The 25,187-nt window shown below is 37.4% G+C and overlaps 1 protein-coding gene across 1 annotated transcript in view; it reads left to right on the top strand.

The window, feature by feature from the left end:
• Rad9 (cell cycle checkpoint control protein Rad9) overlaps positions 1 to 25,187 on the top strand; it is a 237,637-nt gene that overhangs the window by 102,376 nt on the left and 110,074 nt on the right. Inside the window, exon 7 of the mRNA XM_090384423.1 lies at positions 5,035 to 5,141. Within this exon, the coding sequence (XP_090240549.1) occupies positions 5,035 to 5,141 (107 nt within the window). The remainder of the gene's footprint in view (positions 1 to 5,034; positions 5,142 to 25,187) is intronic.

Raw genomic sequence — 25,187 nt, 5'->3', positions numbered from 1 at the left:
CTATCGAGGCAGTGTTAGGTGGGTCGGAAAACTGCTAGATTGGGGGGATACAAGGACTAATAGATTAACAGTAGCCACTGGCAGAGGTGAAAGTGATTCTTGCACTGCTTCTATTGGAATGAGCCGCAGCCTGGAAAATAAGATGCAGGATATTTCAGAGACTGCTGGGAATCACTGGGGTACAAATAAACACATAGGTTGTGTTAGGGTAGCTAAGAAAAAGAACAGGTGCATGTATACTTGCATGTACACCAATGCTAGGAGTTTAGTAAATAAATTTGATGAATTTGAAGTATTGCTCAAAACATCAAAGGCAGATATCGTGGGGATTTCAGAGACATGGTGTCACACAGATATAAGGAATGCAGAACTGGAATTTGGGGAGTACAATGTCTACAGAAAGGATAGACAGGGTAGGAAGGTAGGAGGGGTTATTCTATTAGTTAAGAAATACATAAAATCCAAGGAAGTGAAGCCAGTCGACATTGCTGGACAGTGCAGTGTCGAGTCAGTTTGGTGTGACATAAGCATTGGGAGATCAAAATTGAGAGTAGGAGTGTGCTATAGACCAAATGACTATGATGAGTATAATAAGAAACTATACGGGGAAATAGAGTGGGCCAGTAAATCAGAAAGTCTTATAATGGGGGATTTTAATTTCCCAGATATTGACTGGAATTTGGGGGCTGGTCACTCACACACTAGCAAGGCTTTTGTGGATTTATTGGATGATTGTTTTCTACATCAGCATGTTCGCGAGGCAACTAGAGGGAGTAATACTCTTGATTTGATTATCAGCAGTGATTCTTCATGCATTAAGAATCTGCAGGTAAATGAACCACTAGATGGCAGTGATCACAGTGTGCTGAAGTGGGATTTACTCAAAGAGGTAACTACCATTAGGGGTGAAGGGAAGGGTTATTGCTTTCGTAAAGGTGACTACGATGGACTGAGACAGTATTTAAATTCTATACAGTGGGACCAACTGATGATGTTACCAACAGCAAACTCAAAATGGGAAGCATTCAAAGAACTTATCTTGGAAGCTACTAGGCTTTACATACCAACTAAGAAATGTTGTTCAAGGTTTAGGCCTAAGTGGATGTCAGATATACTAATGAGACATATGGCAGTGAAGAAATATGCATGGGATACATACAAATTAACACGTGACACAGAAGCCTATGATAGATACAAGTTGATCTGTAACCAAGTTACAAAGGAGGTTAGGCAGGCGAAGGCAGATTAAGAGAAATCTTTGGCAAGGGATGCAAAGAAAAACAGCAAAGAGTTCTTTACTTATGTAAACTCTAGAAGGAAGGGGATGAATCAGATTGGTCCACTTGATATCGATGGGTCAACTGTTGATGATCCTGCTCAGGTAGCTAACAAACTGAATGAATATTTTGCATCGACATTCACACATGAGGAGTTATTCAGCGAGGGTAATGCCAGAGGTGTATTCAACTCTGGCAGTAAGCTAGAGAACCTTATAATAACTGAGAGTAAAGTGGAGGAGAAATTGTTGAAGATAAATACAAGAAAGGAACCTGGGGTGGATGGGATCTATCCAGTTATATTAAAGGAGGCAGCAAAGGAAGTAAGCAAACCCTTAGCCATAATTATGAGAGCTTCCTTGGACTCGGGAAGTACCCATGGACTGGAGATGTGCAAATGTGACCCCAATTCACAAAGGAGGATCAGAGGGCAACACAACTAATTATAGACCTGTTAGTTTAACTTCTGTTCCAGGAAAATTAATGGACGCACTGGTTAAAGAAGCACTGCAGGATCATCTAGACAAGACTTCAGTTATAGCTCAGACACAGCATGGTTTTATTAAGGGGAAGTCTTGCCTGACCAATTTGATTGGATACTATGATGCAGTCACAAAAGAACTGGATGCAGGGAATAACTTTGATATTATATACTTGGATCTTAGAAAGGCTTTTGATACTGTTGCATATGGAAGACTGCTGCACAGATTGGAGCAGTGTGGCATTGGAGGCAAATTGCTGCTATGGATAAAGGGGTGGTTGAGGGGGAGAAGACAGAAAGTGGTAATCAATGGACACTGCTGATCGTGGACTGATGTTATTAGTGGAGTCCCTCAGGGTTCAGTATTGGGTCCATTATTGTTTTCTGTATTTATAAATGATATTGATGATGGTATATCAAGCTTAATGTACAAGTTTGCAGATGATACGAAGGTTGGCAGGGTTGTCAAGGACACTACTGACATTATGCTACTGCAACAGGATCTGGAAAGGTTGAGCAGATGGGCTGAGAGGTGGCAAATGAAGTTTAACATTGACAAATGTAAAGTGCTACATATGGGAAACAGGAACCCTAGAGCAATGTATCAACTCTGTGGTACTACACTGAGAGTGGTAGAGAATGAAAGGGACCTGGGGGTGGTTGTGCAAGCAGATATGAAGTTTTCTGAGCAGTGCAGTTGGGCTGCAAGAGTAGCTCATGGTGTATTGTCGATGATATATAGGAATTTTTTTAGCAGGGATAAGGAGGTGATTATTCCCTTGTATAAGGCAGTGGTCAGACCGCACCTAGAGTACTGTATACAGGTCTGGAGGCCTTATTTCAAGAAGGATGTAGAGATGCTGGAACGAGTACAGAGAAGGGCAACAAGATTAGTGAATGGAAAAGAGGGGTGCTCTTACGAAGAAAGGTTTATGTTTTGCAAATTACAGTGTCTGGAGACTAGGCACCGGCGAGGTGATCTGATAGAGGTGTATAAAGCCTTGAATGGTTTGAGCATGCTCAATGCTGATGGGATTCTTCCTCTTGCTCAGAATAATCACCTGAGAAGGCATAAATTTAAATTGAGAAAAGACAGATGTAGGATAGACGTGAGGAAATTTGCCTTTAGCCAGCGGGTGGTTGGTTGGTGGAATAGACTTCCATCCCTTGTCGTGGAAGTTAATAGCCTAAATAAGTTGAAGGCCCAGCTGGACAGGTATTTTGAACGAACAGAGGGGTGAAGCGGAAGTGGGTTTTTTTTTTTTTTTGGCTGATGCTGCATAAGCTTGCTTTCTTGCATCAAATGCCTCTACTAATGCTAATGCTAATAATGTTGTTTGGAGAACGGTTTTTTGAATCAAATTGAAATGAATCAGTTTTGCAAAAAATGCAAAAAAAAAAAAAAATTCCACTGGAGTTCTCTGTATCATTGGAAGTTATCTTAGCATTTTAATAATTCCCAATAGCAGTGCTGTGTGTCAGAGAATGTTCAGCCAGGTGGAAAAAAAAATTTAATTCTGGACCCTTTCTGGTAAGTTTTGGAAATGCTCTTGACAGCAAAATCTGAATAGCAGTGCCATCATTTTGTTATAAACAAAACTTTGACTTAATATTTCTGAAGACCTGCAAAGTTTGCTGTGATATCTTTCTTGATCATCATCATTCTACTCTTCCATTTGGCACGTGTTGAGGCTGACCTCCTGAATCTCTCATCATTTGTCGATATCTTTGAAAGCCTCTGTTCTTCTTTAGAAATTGGAGCCATTCTCTTTTGGGTCTTCCTGTTGGTCTCTTATTTCCAATTCTTTCTGTCAATATTACGTTTGGCAGCCTTCGTTGTTTCATCCGGTTCACATGTCCAAACCACTGAAGTTTTTTTTTGTAGATTAGTTCTGTTATGCTACATTCAAAATTTAGATCTTTTCTTACTTGTTATATGTCTTGTCTTACTTGTTATCAAACAATTTTTGGTTTATAATTTATCAGATTCTGATAGGGATTATTAATTCCTACACTCAGCACATTCAGCATACTAAACAAATTTGTTTAAATTACAGTGTTTAAACCTCTTTCAAGTTTCATACTGCGGGATCATTTTGTTGAGCAAAAAGTGAATAATATTGAAATGTGCACACTACTTCTAAAAGGATTGTTTCTATGTAGTAGTGTTATTCAGTTATCAAGTTTATCAAGTATTTGAGTTCAGACAAAAATTTAATTTAACTTAGTGTTATAAGCAGCTGAATTTGATATGTAAGTTACAAAGTTGAACTACAACTGCCATTAAACAATATTTTACTTTTCCAGTATTTGTAATGGTTGTGAAAAAAGAAATCAGTGGGAATCATTCATATTTAGAGCTAACCACATGAAAAGTGCTACTTGATGTATTTGAAACACCCTGATTACTATTTAACCCTTGCTCATTCAAGGGCTACTGCTTCTGAAATTGGCGCCTCCATAGCCAGGTGGGCAGGAGCAGCAGTGCGTAGCACACGCTTCTTGGTTAGACCGTGGTTCGAGCCCGTGACCACCAAATACGGAGGATGTGGAAAGGTCAGGGAATGACCACCGCATATCCTCGGAGCAATATGGCCTTAGTTGCTAATGCTCCTAAAAACTAAACAACAACAGCTTCTGAAATTATTTACTGCTATTTATTTTTATAGTGCCTCTGAAGGGTACTGAAAGCCACTACTTTGTCAGGTGTTGCATTTTTAGTGGTAAAATTTTAAAAGTCAATGATTAAATGTCAGAACTGATTCATTAATATGACCTTTGCATTATTTAAATCCTTAACATACACAGAAGAATTAATCAGTACTACTGAATAACACTTTCTCTCCTTATATAATAAAAGAATGATATCCTCTTTTCTTTTGTCAGTTATTCCATCATTTTATTTTTCATATGTTTTATGTACTTTTTTTTTTTGTTTACATTTAGATTAAATATTTTGAATTAATAGTAGTTTGGGAAAATTTTGGTTATTCAAAATTGTGTATTTTAATAATATAAATGTTCAAAAATATTTTATGTAATTGTTTTCATTGAAACCTCTCCATTGACATAAATTTTTATAAAATTTATGAGGAATAAATAATTAATGGAATAAGCAAGTAAAGAATATATACTAACCAACTAAAACTTTACAGAACAGTTAGACTGTTAATGTGCTGTTTTATGCTTAAAGCATAAAGCATATTTAATCCATTATCATCAAAGGACTAATCCATGTCAAAGTTTTTATAAAGGGATCAATGAATATTTTTCTAGGTTACTGGCTGATGGTGTGCTGAATTTTAGTTCTAATGTAGAAGAGGTAACCATTTCTGCATCCGTGGATCGATTCTCACTCAGGAATTACGTTGATGATGAACCAGGTAAAAATTATTTTTTAGAATACCAATTATATATTGGGCTGATCAAAACAAGTGCTGAAACTGATTAGATAAATTGTCAGGAATCTCACTCAGGAATTGTGTTCATGACGAACCAGGTAAAAACATTAATTTTTAGAATAGCTTTTATATGAGGGCTGATCAAAAATGCATTGAGACTGATTGGATATATTCCTGATAAATTGTTTTCACATGGTGCAGTTTCTGTTAAAGCACTAAGCTATTAAGTTTCTGGTATCCTGCCAGGATATCTTGGGAGCTAACTTCCCCCAGTCGGTCATGTTGTGATCATCAGTTGAATAACTAATGAGTAACATAAAAAAAAAAAAAAATAAATAAAAGAACAAAGTTTATTTAATCTCTTCACTTTAACATTCAAGAAAAATATATTAAATTATGTATTCCTTTTCACAGGTCAATTCAACAATTAATGGAACAAAATGCATAACATGAAGCAGGCCATTTTTTTCAAGTGACAAATATCTTCTGCCTTTAATAAGGGCATACGCCAGTGAACAGTGAATGGAATATTCCAAACTTCAGTTTAATGCTTCCAGTGTTATATGAACAATTTGCAAACAATAACAGAATTTAAATTGCAGAGTTTATCTTCAAAACTCTTCCTCCTCCTACTCAGGATACAAATAAAGTGGCTTACCTTTTTCTTCATTTAATGGATAATTAATGACTATGAACTTGTGCAAGTACATGACATGGAACGTATTTTTAAATCTTCATTTCTAAGAATAAATGCTGTTTACATTTTTCATGAAGCAAACTTGAGCACATTTCAAAAAAAATAACAAATTTTACATTATTACAAAACATACAGAGCATCAACTTTGACAACCAAACTTCTGATCATTATCATGTCTATTTTAATAATATAAATGTTCGTATATATTATTAAATACTTGTCCTAACCAGCAATTCGAATTCACTCATTTTATTGATGACACTTCTGACATTGTATAGACAATTAAGACTTAGTGTTCTTGTATAGTTAACCATTCTGATGCCCCTTGAAGTATAATTATTGTTTATAGTGTTTCTGATACTTATCTCTTCAAGTATATATTTTCTAAATTCTTACTTATCTCTTTCTGATGTAAAAATCATTTTGACAGTTGGAAGATTCTCAATAGAAATGTATTTCAGTGATGATGTACATGAAAAACATTATCTTAAGTTGTGTGAACAGTGCCTCCTTCAGTTACTAGCACTCATTGTTTGTTTCTTTGAGTGCAGTGTGGTTTACATAAAGTTCAGAGCGATTTTAATACAGTCAATTTTATACATTAAAGGATCCAAGTAATTAGATGTCACTAGCTTTAGATATACTCAATTAATTCTGAAAAAAGGTTAGTGCAAGTTAGTTATTAGGCCTGAGTAATTGTAACTGTATGTAAGACATGTTAGATGATAGGAGGGAATATATGATGAGAGCCTTGTCGATCAATTCGGCCCTGGAAAGATTGTGCAAGGCTCAAGGGGTAGAATTTTTTTCAGCCTGGACTGTACTTGTTAACAGGAGAGATTGCTTCTACAGGGATGGGATACACTTAAATAGAAAGGGTGCAAGAATATTTGCTGATGCTATCGAGGCAGTGTTAGGTGGGTCGGAAAACTGCTAGCTTGGGGGGAGACAAAGACCAATAGATTGACAGTAGCCACTGGCAGAGGTGAAAGAGATTCTTGCACTGCTTCTATTAGAATGAGCAGAAGCCTGAAAAACAAGATGCATGGTATTTCAGAGACTGCTGGGAGCCATTGCGGTACAAGTAAACACATGGGTTGTGTTAGGGTAGCTAAGAATAGAAACAGGTGCAGGTATACTTGCATGTACACCAATGCTAGGAGTTTAGTAAATAAATTTGATGAATTTGAGGTATTGCTCAAAACATCGAAGGCAGTTATTGTTGGGATATCAGAGACGTGGTGTCACACAGATATAAGGGATGCAGAACTGCAATTTGGGGAGTACAACGTCTACAGAAAGGATAGACAGGATAGGAAGGGGGGAGGGGTTATGCTATTAGTTAAGAAACACATAAAAACCAAGGAAGTGAAGCCAGTCGACATCGCTGGACAGTGCAGTGTTGAGTCAGTTTGGTGGGACATAAACATTGGGAGATCAAAATTGAGAGTAGGAGTGTGCTATAGGCCTAATGACTCTGATGAGTATAATAAGATATTGTACAGGGAAATAGAGTGGGCCAGTAAATCAGAGAGTCTTATAATGGGGGATTTTAATTTCTCAGATATTGACTGGAATTTGTGGATTGGTCACTCGCACACTAGCAGGGCTTTTGTGGATTTATTGGATGATTGCTTTCTACATCAGCATGTTTGGGAGGCAACTAGAGGGAGTAATACTCTTGATTTGATTATCAGCAGTGATTCTTTATGCATTAAGAATCTGCAGATAAATGAACCACTAGGTGGCAGTGATCACAGTGTGCTGAAGTGGGATTTACTCAAAGAGGTAACTACCATTAGGGGTAAAGGGAAGGGTTATTGCTTCCGTAAAGGCGACTATGATGGACTGAGACAGTATTTAAATTCTATACAGTGGGACCAACTGATGATGTTACCAACAGCAAATTCAAAATGGGAAGCATTCAAAGAACTTATCTTGGAAGCTACTAGGCTTTACATACGAACTAAGAAATATTGTTCAAGGTTTAGGTCAAAATGGATGTCAGATGAACTAATGAGGCATATGGCAGAGAAGAAAAATGCATGGGATACTTACAAATTAACACATGACACAGAAGCCCATGATAGATACAAGTTGATATGCAACCAAGTTACAAAGGAAGTTAGGCAGGCGAAGGCAGATTACGAGAAATCCTTGGCAAGGGATGCAAAGAAAAACAGCAAAGAGTTCTTTACTTATGTAAACTCTAGAAGGAAGGGGATGAATCAGATTGGTCCACTTGATATTGATGGGTCAAGTGTTGATGATCCTGCTCAGGTAGCTAACAAACTAAATGAATATTTTGCATCGACATTCACACATGAGGAGTTATTCAGCAAGGGGAATGCCAGAGGTGTATTCAACTCTAGCAGTAAGCTACAGAATCTTGAAATAACTGGGAGTAAAGTGGAGGAGAAACTGTTGAAGATAAACACAAGAAAGGCATCCGGGGTGGATGGGATCTATCCAGTTATAATAAAGGAGGCAGCAAAGGAAGTAAGCAAACCCTTAGCCATAATTATGAGAGCTTCCTTGGACTCAAGGGAGGTACCCATAGACTGGAAATGTGCAAATGTGACCCCAATTCACAAAGGAGGATCAAAGGCTGACACAAGTAATTATAGACCTGTGAGCTTAACTTCTGTTCCAGGAAAATTAATGGAGGCACTGGTTAAAGAAGCACTGCAGGATCATTTAGACAAGACTTCAGTTATAGCTCAGACACAGCATGGTTTTGTTAAGGGGAAGTCTTGCCTGACCAACTTGATTGGATACTATGATGCAGTCGCAAAAGAACTGGATGCAGGGAATAACTTTGATATTATATACTTGGATCTTAGAAAGGCTTTTGATACTGTTGCACATGAAAGACTGCTACACAAATTGGAGCAGTGTGACATTGGAGGCAAATTGCTGCTATGGATAAAGGGGTGGTTGAGGGGGAGAAGACAGAGAGTGGTAATCAATGGACACTGCTCATCGTGGACTGATGTTATTAGTGGAGTCCCTCAGGGCTCAGTGTTGGGTCCATTATTGTTTTCTGTATTTATAAATGATATTGATGATGGTATATCGGGCTTAATGTCCAAGTTTGCAGACGATACAAAGGTTGGCAGGGTTGTCAAGGACACTACTGACACTATGCTGCTGCAACAGGATCTGGAAAGGTTGAGCAGATGGGCTGAGAGGTGGCAAATGAAGTTTAACATTGACAAATGTAATGTACTACACATGGGAAACAGCAACCCCAGAGCAACGTATCAACTCTGTGGTACTACACTGACAGTGGTAGAGAATGAAAGGGACTTGGGGGTGGTTGTGCAGGCAGATATGAAGTTCTCTGAGCAGTGCAGACGGGCTGCAAGAGTAGCTCATGGAGTATTGTCAATGATATACAGGAATTTTTCCAGCAGGGATAAGGAGGTGATTATTCCATTGTATAAGGCAATGGTCAGGCCACACCTAGAGTACTGTATACAGGTCTGGAGGCCTCATTTCAAGAAGGATGTAGAGCTGCTGGAACGAGTACAGAGAAGGACAACAAGATTAGTGAATGGAACAAAGGGGTGCTCTTACGAAGAAAGGCTTAAGTTTTGCAAATTACAGTGTCTGGAGACTAGGCACCAGCGAGGTGATCTGATAGTGGTGTATAAAGCCTTGAATGGTTTAAGCATGCTCAATGCTGATTGGATTCTTCCTCTAGCTCAGAAAAATCACCTGAGAGGGCATAAATTCAAATTGAGGAAAGACAGATGTAGGATAGACGTGCGGAAATTTGCCTTTAGCCAGCGGGTGGTTGGTTGGTGGAACAGACTTCCATCCCTTGTGGTGGAGGTTGATAGCCTAAATAAGTTTAAGGCTCAGCTGGACAGGTATTTTGAACGAACAGAGGGGTGAAGTGGAAGTGGTTTTTTTTTTTTTTTTTTTTTTGGCTGATGCTGCATAAGCTTGCTTTCTTGCAACAAATGCCTCTACTAATGCTAATGCTAATGCTAATAGTAAACACCATTTACATTTCCTTTTTTTTAGTGACAACCAACATGTCTCATATACATAGCGTAGTAACGTCTAGCTTATAAAACCTTAAAAAATGGGGATTTAAATGCATTTTTCAGAATTAATTCTAATCATTGGCCTTTTAAAAGTTTAGTTAATTTATAAATTTGTGGAGAATTCCATATTTTGATGACTAATCTGATATGTTATTGCATGTCTAGGAATATTTATAGCTGAATCGACTCCAGTCTCTTATCCTCAGCATTTAATATCAGATACACCTTTATGATCCACATATTAACTATATGAGAGTAGACAACATGTATGCATTAAATTTTGCATAAAATTCAAAAAAGATGCTAACTGAAATTTATCAACTGAATGATACGTGTATCAGTTGATACACCTAGCATTTGAAGCTGCAAAAATAGGCTGTGCATGAATTGTTAAAAGTAGGATGGATGACTTTTGAAATCAGAAGGATGTTCAGATTGCCTTGGTATGAACCACTGCCATAAGAACAAAATGTTATACTTAAATTTGCAGGAGAATTGTGAAGATGTGATTAAAATTTATCACATCACGTAGGTTCAAGGAAATTGCTAGCCTGAGGGAAAAAGATATGCGTTTATATAGATATGCATTTATCTGATAATATTGGTCAGAGCAATGCTTGCACAACCTCAAGAGTTCTTGTTTGTTACAGCAACAGATCATATTAGCAAGATGTTTTGGCTACCCACTCATTTGAAACAGAAATGTTTCAAATGAATGGGTAGCTAATGTCAGGGAAGCAAGCTTAAAAAACTTCAAGGGGTGTCAGGATGGTTAACTATACAAGAACACTAAGTCTTAATTGTCTATACAGTAATGTCAGAAGTGTCGTCAATAAAATGAGTGAATTTGAACTGCTGGTTAGGACAAGTAATGCTTATGGAAATATGGTGCCACCCGGAAATGGGGGGATGATGAGTTTGAGTATGGTATGTACAATGTATTTAGGAAGGATAGGGTGGATAGAAGGGTTGGTGGGCTCATGCTTCTTATCAAAAGCAGCCTGAGCGCAATGAACGCTTTCCCGGATTCAGACTTTTTGCACACTAGTATAGAATCTTTATGGTGTGATATAGTTGGAAGCAAATGTATAATGAGAGTGAGAGTAATCTACAGGCCACGTGATTGTGAAGATTATGGTGAGAGCCTCTACATGCAAATGGAATGGGCAAGTAAGCATGAATGTCTTATTATTATATGTGATTTTAATTTACTTCTAATTGATTGGAACAAATGAGAAGGAAACTCAACATGGGGGACAAAATTTTTAAATCAACTACATGATTGCTATTTGTATCAACATGTCAGGGAAAGTACTAGGAAAAGAACATTCTAGACCTGATCATTACCAATGGACCAGATGACATAATAGGGCTGACAGTATAGGAACCAGTAGTAGGAAGTGATCACAAAGTTCTACAGTGGATGATGAAGAGAGAGGTAGCAGTAGTTAAAGGCAAAGGAATGGGTTATAATTTCAGGAAAGAAAATTACGACGGCTTTAGGTGCTACATGACCTTTATTAACGGGGTAGATATCTCACAGAAAGTGAACACAATCGAATTATGATATACCTTTAAAACGTTAATCACAGAAGCCTTGAATGCGTATATATCATTAAAAAAATACTCCATGAGGAGGATTCCAAGTTGGATGAATAATGACGTTGCCAGATTAATTGAGCAGAAAAAGACAGCATGGAAAACGTACAGAGCAATAAAAAGTAAAGAAACCTATAATAGCTAGAAATTGATCTGTAATAGTGTCACAGAAAATGTTAGACTGGCAAAGGCAAATTATGAGAAATCGCTGGCAAAGAGAGCAAAGAGTGGTGATAAGGAATCTTCACATATATAAATGCAAAGAAGAGAAGGACAAACCAGATTGGATCCTTATGTAATGGATATGGGACAGTATTAGATATCCCAGCTGATGTTGCAGATGAACTCAACAGTTACTTTGCATCTGTATTTACAGAAGAAAATCCCTTTATGTCAATGGGAAATTATGGGAGTGAAGTTGAAAAATATGTAATTGATATTGAAATTTTACATGAGTATTTAATGAAAAAACATTTGAGCCTACAGGCTAGTAAGGGTCCTGAGGTTGATGACATATACCCTATAATCTTAAGTGAGGCATGCCAGAGTACTTAAATAATCTACTGGGTGCCTGACCTGCCTCCTCATGACAAAGCAACAGTGGGGGCCCAATGGCTAAATGGTCAGAGAAACAACAGAATATAAAACTACACAACAAACCACTTCCCACACATTTTTTAAATTTCTGGCCTCCACAGAGTTCTGTGTCACACAAGCAGAGTACACAATGCAGAGATTGGAGAAATCCCCAGTGCCATCAGAGAAAATAACACACTTTACACTTTACATTCAGGGATAAAGGGGGAGTGAAATGGCTGATAAAATTTGCTAAAAATCTGTCAACTTTAGGTTTAACTTCCTTCCCTGTTTCAGTCTCTGACTATAATCTCATCATACAAGCAGTATGCCTTGCACAGTGGCATACCCTAACTGGATAAAATTTTTCAGTTGAGACAGGACCCAAAATTTTGGCACTCTGGCATTAACAGTGCAACGAGAAGTTGTACTATTCTCTGGCAAGAATAGGACATACTTATTTGACACTCCTCCATCTACTCATAGGCGATGATCCTCCTCAGTGTCCCCACTGTTCAGCATATCTAACAGTCAAATATGTTCTAGTTGAGTGTCCACACTAGCAACAAGGCCAAAATTCAGTCCTTCATTCTCTGGCTGATCACTGAGAACTAATGACATTACAGCATATTATTGGTGACAAGGCAACCACTAATTATCTTTTCCATTTTCAGAAACAAATTGGAGTATATATAATAGATTCTGAACAGGTTTCTGAAATGAAAATGAAGTGGTTACATTTCTTAATTATTTTGCAACATATTCCTATGAATGGGCGTACTATAGCCACTGCAGCTTATATGCCCTAAACACTTCCATGGTGTGCACTTTCACGCACACACAAAATATTGGATTAGCATGTGAGAAAGTAAGCTCAACAGTAGTTGAAAACTCCTGGAAAAAATGTATTGGAAAAGATGAGATCACTGATAATAGCAGCATTTTCATAACAAGAAGCAAAGGCTGCGTGTAACATACTTAGTGGCATTCTTGTAGCGAATGACTTAGCTGTTTGGATTGAGGTGGATGCGGAAGCTCCAGTTGCACATTACCTGAGCCAGGAAGAAATCACAGCCTCTGTGAATAGTGGGAAGGCAATTGACAAACAAAAGAGCAGTGACATGGGGAGTGACTTGGAAGATAACAGTAAATCTTAATTGTTTATACAGTAATGTTAGAAGTGTCGTCAATAAAATGAGCGAATTCGAACTGCTGGTTAAAACAAGTAACGCGGACATAATAGGGCTTACGGAGACGTGGTGCCACCCGGAAATTGGGGATGATGAGTTTCAGTACGGCTTGTATAATGTATTTAGGAAGGATAGAGTAGATAGAAGGGGTGGTGGGGTAATGCTTCTTATCAGAAGCAGCCTGAGTGCGACGATAGCTTTCCCAGATTCAGACATTTCACATGCTAGTATAGAGTCTGTATGGTGTGAGATAGTTGGAAACAAAGGTACAATGCGAGTAGGCGTAATCTACAGACCAGGTGATTGTGAAGACTATGACAAAAGCCTCTACATGCAAATGGAATGGGCAAGTAAGCGTCAATGCCTTATTATGGGTGATTTCAATTTGCCTCTAATTGATTGGAGTAAATGGGAAGGAAACTCGACATGGGGAACAAAATTTTTAAATCAACTAGATGACTGTTATTTGTATCAACATGTCAGGGAAAGTACTAGAGAAAAGAATATCCTAGACCTCATCATCACACATGAATCAGATGACATAACAGGGCTGACAGTAGAGGAACCAGTAGCAGGAAGTGATCACGGAGTTCTACGGTGGATGATGACGAGAGAGGTAGCAGAAGTAAAAGGCAAAGGAATGGGGTTTAATTTCAGAAAAGGAAATTACGATGCTTTAAGGTACTACATGGCCTCTATTAACTGGGTAGATATCGCGCAGAGAATGAATACAATTGAACTGTGGTACGCTTTTAAAACATTAATCACAGATGCCTTGAATGCGTATATACCATTAAAAAAATACTCCACGAGAAGGGTTCCAAGTTGGATGAATAGTGAAGTTGCCACATTACTTGAGCAGAAAAAGGTGGCATGGAAACGTTACAGAGCAATAAAAAGTACTGAAGCATATAACAGCTACAAGGTGGTGTGTAATAGAGCCACAGAAAAGGTTCGACAGGCAAAGGCAGTTTATGAGAAATCACTAGCAAACAGAGCAAAGAGGGGGGATAAGGAATTCTTCACATATATAAATGCCAAGAAGAGCAGGACAAACCAGATCGGACCTTTACGTAAGGGAAAGGGGATAGTAATAAATACACCAGCTGCCGTTGCAGATGAACTCAACAGTTATTTTGCATCGATATTTACAAATGAAAAGCCTTTTGTGGCAATGGGAAATTGTGGGAGCAAAGTTAAAAAATATGTAATTAATGATATTGAAATTTCGCAAGATTATTTAATGAAAAAACTTTCAAGCCTACAGACTAGTAAGGCTCCTGGAGTTGATGGAATATACCCTATAATCTTGAGAGCGGCGGCAAGCGAGTGCATTGAACCACTGAGGCTGGTTATGCGAGCATCACTAGACTCTGGGGAGATTCCCTTGGATTGGAAAAGTGCAAATGTATCTCCCATACATAAGGGTGGCTCTAAAAGTGAAGTGGGAAATTATCGATCTGTCAGTCTGACTTCAGTAGTAGGGAAAATCATGGAGGCATTGATCAAGGGTGGAATTCAGGATCATTTGGATAGAATTGAAATTCTCAAGGATACTCAGCATGGTTTTGTAAAGGGAAAATCATGTTTAACAAATCTGGTTCGCTATTTCGAAAGGGTCACTCACGAGCTGGATTTAGGGAATAATTTCGACATTGTTTATTTAGATTTCAGCAAAGCTTTTGACTCAGTCCCACATGAGCGGTTGCTTTATAAGCTGGAACAGGTCGGAATCACTGGGAAAATCCTTAGATGGATAGAAGGATGGCTTCAGGGCAGGAGGCAGAGGGTTGTGATAAATGGCTATTCCTCAGATTGGGTTGATGTAAGAAGTGGGGTTCCCCAAGGATCAGTATTAGGACCACTGTTGTTTTTAATTTTCATAAACGACATTGATGAAGGGATAGAGGGCGTGATGTCTAAATTTGCAGATGATGTTAAAATTGGTAGAGTAGTTAATGATCACTGTCAAGCTGAGCTTCTTCAGAGAGACCTAGATAGACTTCAAGAATGGTCAGAAAAATGGCAGCTGTGCTTTAATCCAACAAAGTGTAAGGTATTACACCTGGGAAACAGTAATCCCAAAATAACTTATTCACTTGGTGGAGTTCAACTAAACCCAGTACTGGAGGAAAGGGACTTGGGTGTTACGATACGGTCAGACATGAAATTCTCTGAGCATTGTAAACAGGTTGCAAGGAAGGCCCATGGTGTCCTATCGATGATCTATCGAACTTTTGCAAGTAGAGATAGGGACGTGATAATCCCATTATATAAGGCCTATGTTAGACCACACTTGGAATACTGTGTTCAAGTATGGAGACCGCACCTAAAGAAAGACATCGAGCTTCTTGAAAGGGTGCAAAGAAGGGTAACTCGCCTGGTGAGATCGGCAAAAGGGCGTCCTTATGAAGAAAGACTTCGAATATGTGGGTTGCAGAGTTTGGAAACTAGACACCTTAGAGGAGATTTGATTGAGGTGTTTAAGGCTCTGAGAGGCATCAGTAAACTGAATGAGGACAAAATTTTCAAGATTATAAATGATGCTAGAACTAGGGGACATAAATTCAAGTTACGCGGGGAAATGTTTAGATTGGACTGCAGGAAGTTTTATTTTAGCCAGCGAGTTATAAATTACTGAAATAAGTTGCCTTCATGGGTGGTAGAGGCCGACAGTTTGGGGAAATTCAAAGGTCATCTGGATAGTACTTTCGGGTAAGGGAAGCGCATAGGATGATAGGATTAATTTCCTTTTTATTTAATTTTTAATTTCATTTTATTATTTTTATTTCTTTATTAATTATTATTATTTATTTATTTAATTTTTGTTTTTATCATTGTTTTGTTCGGATTTTTTTTTTTTTTTTTTTTTGGCTGGTGCAGCATAAGCCATAGGCTTTCTTGCACCATACGGCCGTTACTAATACTAATACTAATACTAATACTAATACTAATAAAATGAGTGACTCGTGAAATTAACAAATTGCTTGAAAACAATGTGGTGATGGTGTGGTTAGAATGTCAGAGCAGTAGTGAACATCTTCATTTATTGCATCTGACCATGATTAAAAATTATGTACTTAAAAAATGCTGTCATCTGTTCCAACAAACTAAATTATATGACTATTTCAGAATGGATGCATAAAATGTAAGTCCGTAAGGGCGTTGTGTGTTAGTAGAATGTAAAGGGAATGATATAACCTTAAATACTTTGTCTTTTACTCTGTTTACTCATAAAATATTAGAAAATAAAGTACAGTAAGCACTGGTTATAGTGATCATGTTTGCAAATTGAATTTTGATTCTAATAAATGGCTATTCTAATACACGAAAATCAACAAATATTATCCAGAGGCTATAAAAATAAAGATATAAAGCACAAATTTAAGCTTTATTACTAAAGCTTTATTACCAGTAAAATGACACGTGAAAATTGGAAGAATATTATCTACAGGTTAGCAAAATTAAAATAAATTTATACATACGTACATGACAAAGTGTTAAGTTTAATATACGTATTAAACATAACACTATGCAATAAGATTATAATTTAAAATAGTTGCTTATTTTAGATTGCTTTAAATTATTACTACAAAGTCTATTTATAGATTTTTCAATATTGTATAACAGTCTATATTCACAATCATTTGTACCACTTTTTTCAAAGGCTCTCCTCAGAATGACTATAGTTTGATGAGTTTGCCATTTTATAACTGGAATTTGTTCCAGTTCAACAGACGGGAATTTCTTCATCTGTTAAAGCTGTAGTAACTTGTAGATCACCATCTATGTCCACCTAATCATTAAACTCCTGTTCACCCATGTCTTCAGGCTTTTCAATGAGATCAGTATCGTGACTTAGTTGACCGTCATGAATAATAAACCACATTTTTTGAAACAGTTGCTAATGCAGGTTCAGGCACTTCATTCCAGGCACTATTATTCCCTGATCGACAGGTTGAATCAGTGATGTGGCATTTGAAGCTTGAAAAACTAATTCAATGTTTTTTAAAGTCAACTTTGGATGAGCTAGGCAGTTGTCCAAAACCATTGCATTTTTTTGTTTTTCTTATCCAATTGCCAATCACATTTACGAAGATAACCTTTAAATAAATAAGCTGTCATCCAAGCATTGGCATTATTGGCATATTCAACAGGCAGCTGTTTTACTCCTTTAAAACATCTAGGCGATTTACTCTTTAATTCATCTGTAATGCTATTAAAAAACACTGACTCGTATTTATGAAATGCCTCTATTATAATAAAATAAAATAAAATATATGCATACTGACTGTATATTAAAATAAAATAAATAAATAGTATATAACCAGAATAAAATACAATAAAATATAAATTTAAAAGCGCTAAAAATCACTAAAAACTATTAACACAGTAGCTTTTTGGCAGCAGTGGCAGCCTTCATCAGCAATAATGGTTACAGGTTATCCGAAAATTTATATAAAACATATGTCTCAGCGGGTCCGCAACAAGAACTATGGCATCTATGCACGTTCCACTTCTCTTGCATTGGAACCGGAAATTGGACGGGCCACTCTAAATCGTTTGTCTCTCCTTAGGATAAGGGCATCAAAGAGTGGATGAATGTGACAGCCCTTATCCCTATTAAGACTGAAGCTCGGACGAACATATTCTTAAACTCTCCAGCCATTTCTGGTTCCAAAAGTCATGTGCTCTATCCAGAGGCCCCTTCAATGAACGATTTACTCTTGCCTATAACTAATGGTTTCATCTTCATTGTTCCTATCACATTGCATGTTAAAAGAACTGTAATCTTGTCCTTTATCTTCTTTCCTGCAGATGCAGAGGGATTTTTAAAAATCATGGAATGGTCTGGGGTAGCCCTGTAGTACAATCCTGTTTCATCTGTATTAAAAATGTCTTCAGGATTATAAGTGCTTAACACAGTTTGCTAAGAAGTTTTCTCCCAGGTGTCAGCTGCAGAATCATCAAAATCCCATTTTTCTCCATGAAGTTTTTGTAAACAATATCATCTCCTTCCATCTTGCCAGCCATCTGGCCTTTGCCTTAAACTCTTTGTGTAGTTTTTCAGCAAATTTATTGATTGATGCATTAAATGAGCTTGCCTGTTTGAACCAAAGGAACAGTGCTTCATCTACTGTTTGACATTTCCTTTCATGCTTCCTTTTTTGGTTTCACTAATCACATTAGTGTTTAATGTGTGACGTGATTTTAATAATTTTGATTAAGATGACAGAGGCACTCCTAATTTTTACTGCTGCTTCCCTTTGAGACATATTGCTTAAGTTTAATTTATTGTACTTTTCTATAATTTGTAACTTACCTTTTACAGTCAAATTCACTCTCTTTCTTTCACTGACATTTGTTTTTGGTAGTAAAATTTAAAGCACATTAAAAAAATATAAGCATCAGTCAATAACAAAGCATGCAGCATGCACAAATTGGAACTAACACAACATGCACAAGTGAGACGATGTTTAGATATAGAAATGAACAGCAGATTTCAGTGAAGAGGAAACACATTTCACCATGAATACATTTGAATTACGGAATACTTTTAAAGTAAAAATCACAGAAGTCAAGAATGCATGCATACGTACCTTGAAGAAAATATTGCAGGAGAAGGAGGATTCCATAATTGATGGCTGCTCAGCTGGCTGGTAAAATAGAGCAGAAAAAGATAGCATGGGACAGTTACAGAGTGATGAAAAGTACTGAAGCCTACAGAAGCTACTCCAACAGGATCTAGAAAAGTTAGGCAGATGGGCTGAGAAGTGGCATCTAAAGTTTAAACATTGACAAATGCAAAGTACTGAGTATGGGTAGCAGTAACCCAAGGGAAATGTACCAACCGTGTGCTTGTACACTCAGGAAGATGGAGAATGAAAAAGATCTATGGATAATTGTGCAGTCAGATATATGAAGTTCTCTGAGCAGTGCAAATGGGCTGCCAGAGCAGTTCATGGAGTTTTATCAATGATATATAGGAATTTTGCTAGCAGAGACAAGGAAGTGATTATCGCTTTGCATAATGGTCATGTATAATGGCCATTTGTATAATGTATAATGTCCCTTTATATAATGGCAATGGTCAGGCCCCACACCTTGAGTACTGCATACAGGTCAGGAGGTCTCATTTTAGGATGGATGTAGAGTTACTAACAGAGAAGGGTAACAATTGGTGAGAGGAACAAAGGGGTTCTCTTACCAGGAGAGGCCTAAATTCTGTAAGTTGTAGTATCTGGAGACTAGGCACCTGCAAGGTGATCTTATTGAGGTGTACATGACCTTGAATGGTTTAAGCAGGCTCAATGCTGATGGGATAATTCCATTTGCTTAGATTAAGAACCTGAGGGGGCATAGATTCAAATTGAGTTAAGACAGTTGTAGAATAGATGTGTGGAAGTTTGGCTTTAGCCAGCAGGTAGTTAATTGCTGGAACAGACTTCCATCTGTTGTTGTGGAAGTTGATAGCTTAAATAAATTTAAGGCTGAACTAGATAAACATTTGGAGTGATGGATGGGTGAAATGGGAACAGGTTTTTTTTTTTTTTTTTTTGGCTGATGCTGTATAAGCTTTGTTTCTTGCATCATATGCCCCAACTAATGCTAATGCTAAAAATTCCACAGATAAAGTCAGGGAGATGAATGTGATTACAAGGCAGCAAAAAGCAAATTAGATTGGACTGCTGTACACTGGGTGTGGTAAAGTCTTAGACAACCCAGCTTATGTTGTGGACAAATTAAACAGGTACTTTGCATCTGTCTTTACTGACAAAAGAGCCTTTATGCTGAGAAGAGGTTATGCAAGTGAGGCTGCACCATATGAAATTAGTGATGTAATTACAGATGATTGTTTATTAGAAAAACTTTTGAGCATAAAGGCTAGTAAGACTCCTGGAGTTAATGGCATATACTCTGTAGTTTTGAAGGAGAGCACAAGGGAGTATAATGAACCATTGTGATTAATTATGAGGACATCTTTGGACTTTGGAGAGATTCTTCTAGATGGAGAAGTGCCCATTTATTGCCAATACATAAAAGTGGTGCTAAGAGTGAAGTTGGTAATTACAGACCAGTTAGTCTGACTTCAGTGGTAGGAAAAATCTTAGAGACAGTGATTAAGAGTACAATCCAGGGACATTTATATAGATATGCCTTCTGAACGACACACAACATGGCTTTGTTAATAGTAACTAACTTAGTAGGCTATTTTGACAGAATTACGCATGAGCTAGAATTAGGGAATAATTTCAACATAGTTTATTTAGATTTTAGAAAAGCATTTGACTCGGTTCCTTGTGAGAGTTTGCTGTATAAGCTTGAAGAGGTTGGAATTACTGGTAAGATTCTAAGCTGGATTGCTGGGTGCTGCAGGGCAGAATGCAGAGGGTTGTAATTTATGGATATTCTTCAGATTGGTGTAACATGAAGAGTGGAGTCCCTCAAGGATCGGTTTTTGGACCAATGTTGTTTCTCATTTTCATAAATGACATTGATGAAGGGATAGATGGCATTATGTCAAAATATGCAGATGATGTAAAGATTGGCAGTCTTTAATGATCAGCGTCAAGCAGCACTCCTTGAGGATGACTTGAACAGACTTCAAAGATGGTCAGAGAAGTGGCAGCTATATTTAATGCTGCTGATTGAAAGGTCTTACACTTGGGGAATAGCAATCCACAAATAAATTATACACTTGGTGTAGTTGACTTAAAATCAGTGGAAGAGGAAAGGGATCTGGGAGTTACAGTATGGGCCGATATGAAGTTTTCTGAACAGTGCAAACATGCCTCTGGGAAAGTCCACGGTCCTATCGTTGATTTATCGAACGCTATCCTGTAGAGATAGGGAGGTCATAATCCCACTGTATAAGGCAATTGTAAGACTACATTTTGAATACTGTGTTCAAGTATGGGGACCTCATCTGAAAAAAGACATTAACTTCTTAAAAGAGTCCAGAGACAGGCAACTTGAATGGTGGGATCAGCAGATGGACAACAGTATGAGCAAAGACTCCGATTATGTGGCCTAAGAGCTTAGCACCATGCACCTCAGATGTGATGTGATAGAGGTTTATAAGGCCCTAAGAGGGATTAGTAAAATGAATGAAAGTGGAATTCTCACTATTCTTAACAGTTCCAAATTATAAGAATATAATTTGAACTTAACAGTTCAAATTATATTGTTATAATTTGAATTTATGGGGTCATAAATTCAAATTATAAGGCTTAAAAGTTTATATTAGATTGTAGGGAAGTTTTCTTTTAGCCAGCAGGTTGTTGATTGCTGGAACAAGTTGCCCTCGCAGGTTGTAGAGGCTGACAGTTTGAATAAATTCAAAGGTCTACTGGATACTTACCTGTGAGGAGGGAAGCATATAATTTGTGCTTTCTTATCTACTTGGTTGTGTTTTTTTTTTTCTCTTTGTTCTTTTCTTTCTTTTTTTTTTTTTTCTAGTACAGTAAAAGCCTGTGGCTTCCTTGCAATATATGGCAAATACTATCTCAACCAAAATCTGCTTCAGATTATCTTCAGTAGTGTGAAGCGGTTTTTGGATGGATAAAGTATGATCCTTGAAGTGAAAATTAAGCCTGGTCTTATCAAGTCAGTAATACTCAGTCTAGATACTCAGTGGCTTCTAAAATGAAGAAAAACAACTGCTGGCTGCAGTTGTTTTTTATCAACTAAATGTAAACATTTGCTTGATTTTTCACATTGTTTATATGAAGTATAAATAAATGGAAATTTAATATATGCCAGCACATCATCCAAGCCAAAGCTCATAGATGCCGAGCTTTAGCTCAGCATCTACGAGCCGAGCTAAATATGGGTGGATATGAAATTTTTTGAACAGTGCAAACAAGCATCCAGGAAATCCCATGGTCCTGTTAATGATTTATTGAACACTATCCTGTAGCGATAGGGAGGCCCCTACTGCCACCGAACCAGTCAGAAGTAGCAGTAGGGTTACTGCCCCTGCCATGGGGAGGCATGTTTCCACTATCTAGAATAAATCTCATGATGATTGTGCTATTTGTCTAAAACTCTCTGTTTCTTTGTTTGTTATTTGGTTTTTAGGAGCATTAGCAACTAAGGCCATATTGCTCTAGGGATATGCGGTAGTCATTCCCTGAATCAAGAAGCGTGCGCTACTCCTGCTCACCTGGCTATGGAGGTGTCCCTAAAGCTCTCTAGCAAATTTTATAATATCATATTTAATATATGTACATGTTCTTTATATTCTAAAATTATCTTACATTAAAAATTTCTATTCCTTCTTGTAATCACTTTGCATACATAATATATAAATTCCATATGCCAGCACAGTAGGAAAACAAATTTCACAATCAGTAACCCCAACCATCACAACAGTGAAACATTGAACGGGAAGAGGAATTTTAGGATGTCACAGCTGCATGAAGAGTTTAGAATCTTCAAGTGAAGGAATCACGAGGTGACAACGATCAGATTGCATTTATCTGGGTTTTATTGGATGTTATAATGTTATAATTACTATCAAAGATAAAGAGGAGAGATTTTGATTTCATAATGGTGATTACCATGGTTTTGGGTAGTTTTTAAATTCTTTTCAGTGGGACCAGCTGATGTTAACAAATGCTATTGTTAAATAGGAACTGTTGAGGAATATAATTGTAGAAGCTACCAGGCTTTTTATACCAAAGTTCAAAGTACAGTCAGTCCTCGTATAACACAATAGTTGTGTTCCTAGAAACCCTCGTGCAATGCAAAATCGTGCAATATAAATAACAGGCCTTATGTGAAAAATTGGGTTAGGTGCCGACCACCCAAGATTGGACATACATTTGTAGCCAAAACATTACCGAACACAATAAATAATTGTAATAAAACACTTACATAGTTTAAAAATGTAAAATTAATAATTTAATCATTTAAATTTAGATTCCTCCCTTAAAAATAAATGACGACAGCTTGCGGGAAAGGGTGTGAGAAAGGGTTGAAGCAGCGGAATTATGGGGAAAGTGGCGGCAGGTTGTTATCATTATCGGAATTGAGAGGTGGAGGAGATGCAGATGAGGGCTTTGGACGAAATGTGGTCACTCCAGAACTACAGGGCTGTGGCTCATTTTCTGTTTCTTTCTTGGGTGTTTTCATAAAAAAGACATCTAGTTTCTGTTGTTTCACTATCTTCCTTCTTTCACAAAGCAGCTGCTTATATGGCTCCAAAAAAGATTGCATTGTATGAAGTGTGCTTCTGCTTCTTTCTGCATTGTAATTGTTATCTTTCAGCCATTGCATACTTTTCTCAAATGAATTTAAAACTGAAGATAACTCTGAAGTAGAAAGCTGTTTTATGGTGTATTTCAGGCATTCATCTTCATCTTCTTCCACACCTTCCACCTGCCCTCCAGCAACAAGTTGTTGCAGTTCTTCAGTTGAATGTTCTTCTTCATAAGACTGAAGCAACTCTTCTAAATATTCCTCAAAGCCAACCTACTTTGCAAGGGCAACACAATGTGCTTTTAATTTAGGAAGCTTGTTTACAGTATCAAAGCCTTTAAAATCACGAATAAAATCTGGTAAAAAAGGCCGCCAAACACCATGTAAACATCCTTTTGTCCCTTCGTTTCAAGCCTCCACAACTATGTAAATTGCATTCTTTATGCTGAATTGCTTCCAGAAGTCTTTAACAGTTGGTGCTTTTTTTGCTCTCTGTTGCTGCTATCAACATCTTAAATGTGCGTCTTGTGTAATAAAGTTTAAAAGCTGCAATTACTCCTTGGCTGGATAAGAGATGTTGTGTTAGGGGATAAAAACAGGATTTTGATGTTTGGTGACAGTTCAGCAAGGGTTGGAGGGTGACTTGATGCATTGTCCAAAACAATTAAAATCTTAAAATCCAAATTTTTCTTTTTGCAGTAGTTTCAAAATACATCCTCAAACACATTTAGTAGAAGATCAGTGAATATCTGCCCTGTCATCCACCCTCTTCTTCTGTTCCTAAAGTAAACACCCAGGGTAGACCTTACGATCCCTTTTAATGCTCGTGGATTGGCTGCATGATAAATAACAACAGGCTTCGGTTTCAAGTCGTCACTTGCATTTGCTCCTAACATAATGGTCATTTTATCCTTAACAGCCTTGAACCCTGGAGCTCGTGCTTCCTCTCTTGAGATATATGTTTGTGATGGCCTTTTTTTCTAATGCAGTCTGGTTTCATCAAAGTTGAAAATTTAGTCCAGTGTAAAGCCCTCTTCTTTAACTAGTTTTTTCAGTATCAGCGGAAATGCCTTTGCTGCTTCTTCATCTGCACTCACAACTTCTCCTGATAATTTCACATTATGGAAAGCAAGACGTTTCCTGAAATTATTAAACAACCACTACTGGCAGTAAAGGGGAGGCAACGTCTTGAAGGCTTTCAGCTTTATTTCTGAGGTGTTCAAATATTGCCATTGCTTTTGCTTTTATCGTAAAAAAACTTGTTCCTAATCTCTTCTTTGTTTGATCTTCTATCCAAACAGATAACAGACATTCCATCTCTTCCAATTCTTTGTGTCTTGATCTAATTTAATTTGTTACACTTTCAGTTGTACCTGCTATGAAAGTTGCTTTTATTTTTTCTGTATTCTCAGTGTTGCCTCATTTATGCCTGTAGCATGCACAATATCACATGTTCTTCCTTCTGCTCAAAACATTTCACAATTTCATATTTTTCTTCTATCGATATATATTGCTTTTCTTTTTCTCTCTGAACCTGTAGTATCTTCACCAGGATGCTTCCTTTTCACACTTTTTTCAACTATTTTACTCATTTTTTGGAAAAGAGCACAAATATAAAAAAAACAGAAATGAGAAGGCAAGCTTGATACACATAAACAGCTCAGCGCTGAAGTAGCAACTGAATAAACAATGCAGCGCCCATGTAGAA

This window comes from Mastigoproctus giganteus, chromosome 1 (assembly GCF_048544385.1).
Source record: "Mastigoproctus giganteus isolate SK-2022 chromosome 1, ASM4854438v1, whole genome shotgun sequence".
NCBI lineage: Eukaryota > Metazoa > Arthropoda > Arachnida > Uropygi > Thelyphonidae > Mastigoproctus > Mastigoproctus giganteus.
This window is presented reverse-complemented; position numbering and strand designations above follow the sequence as displayed.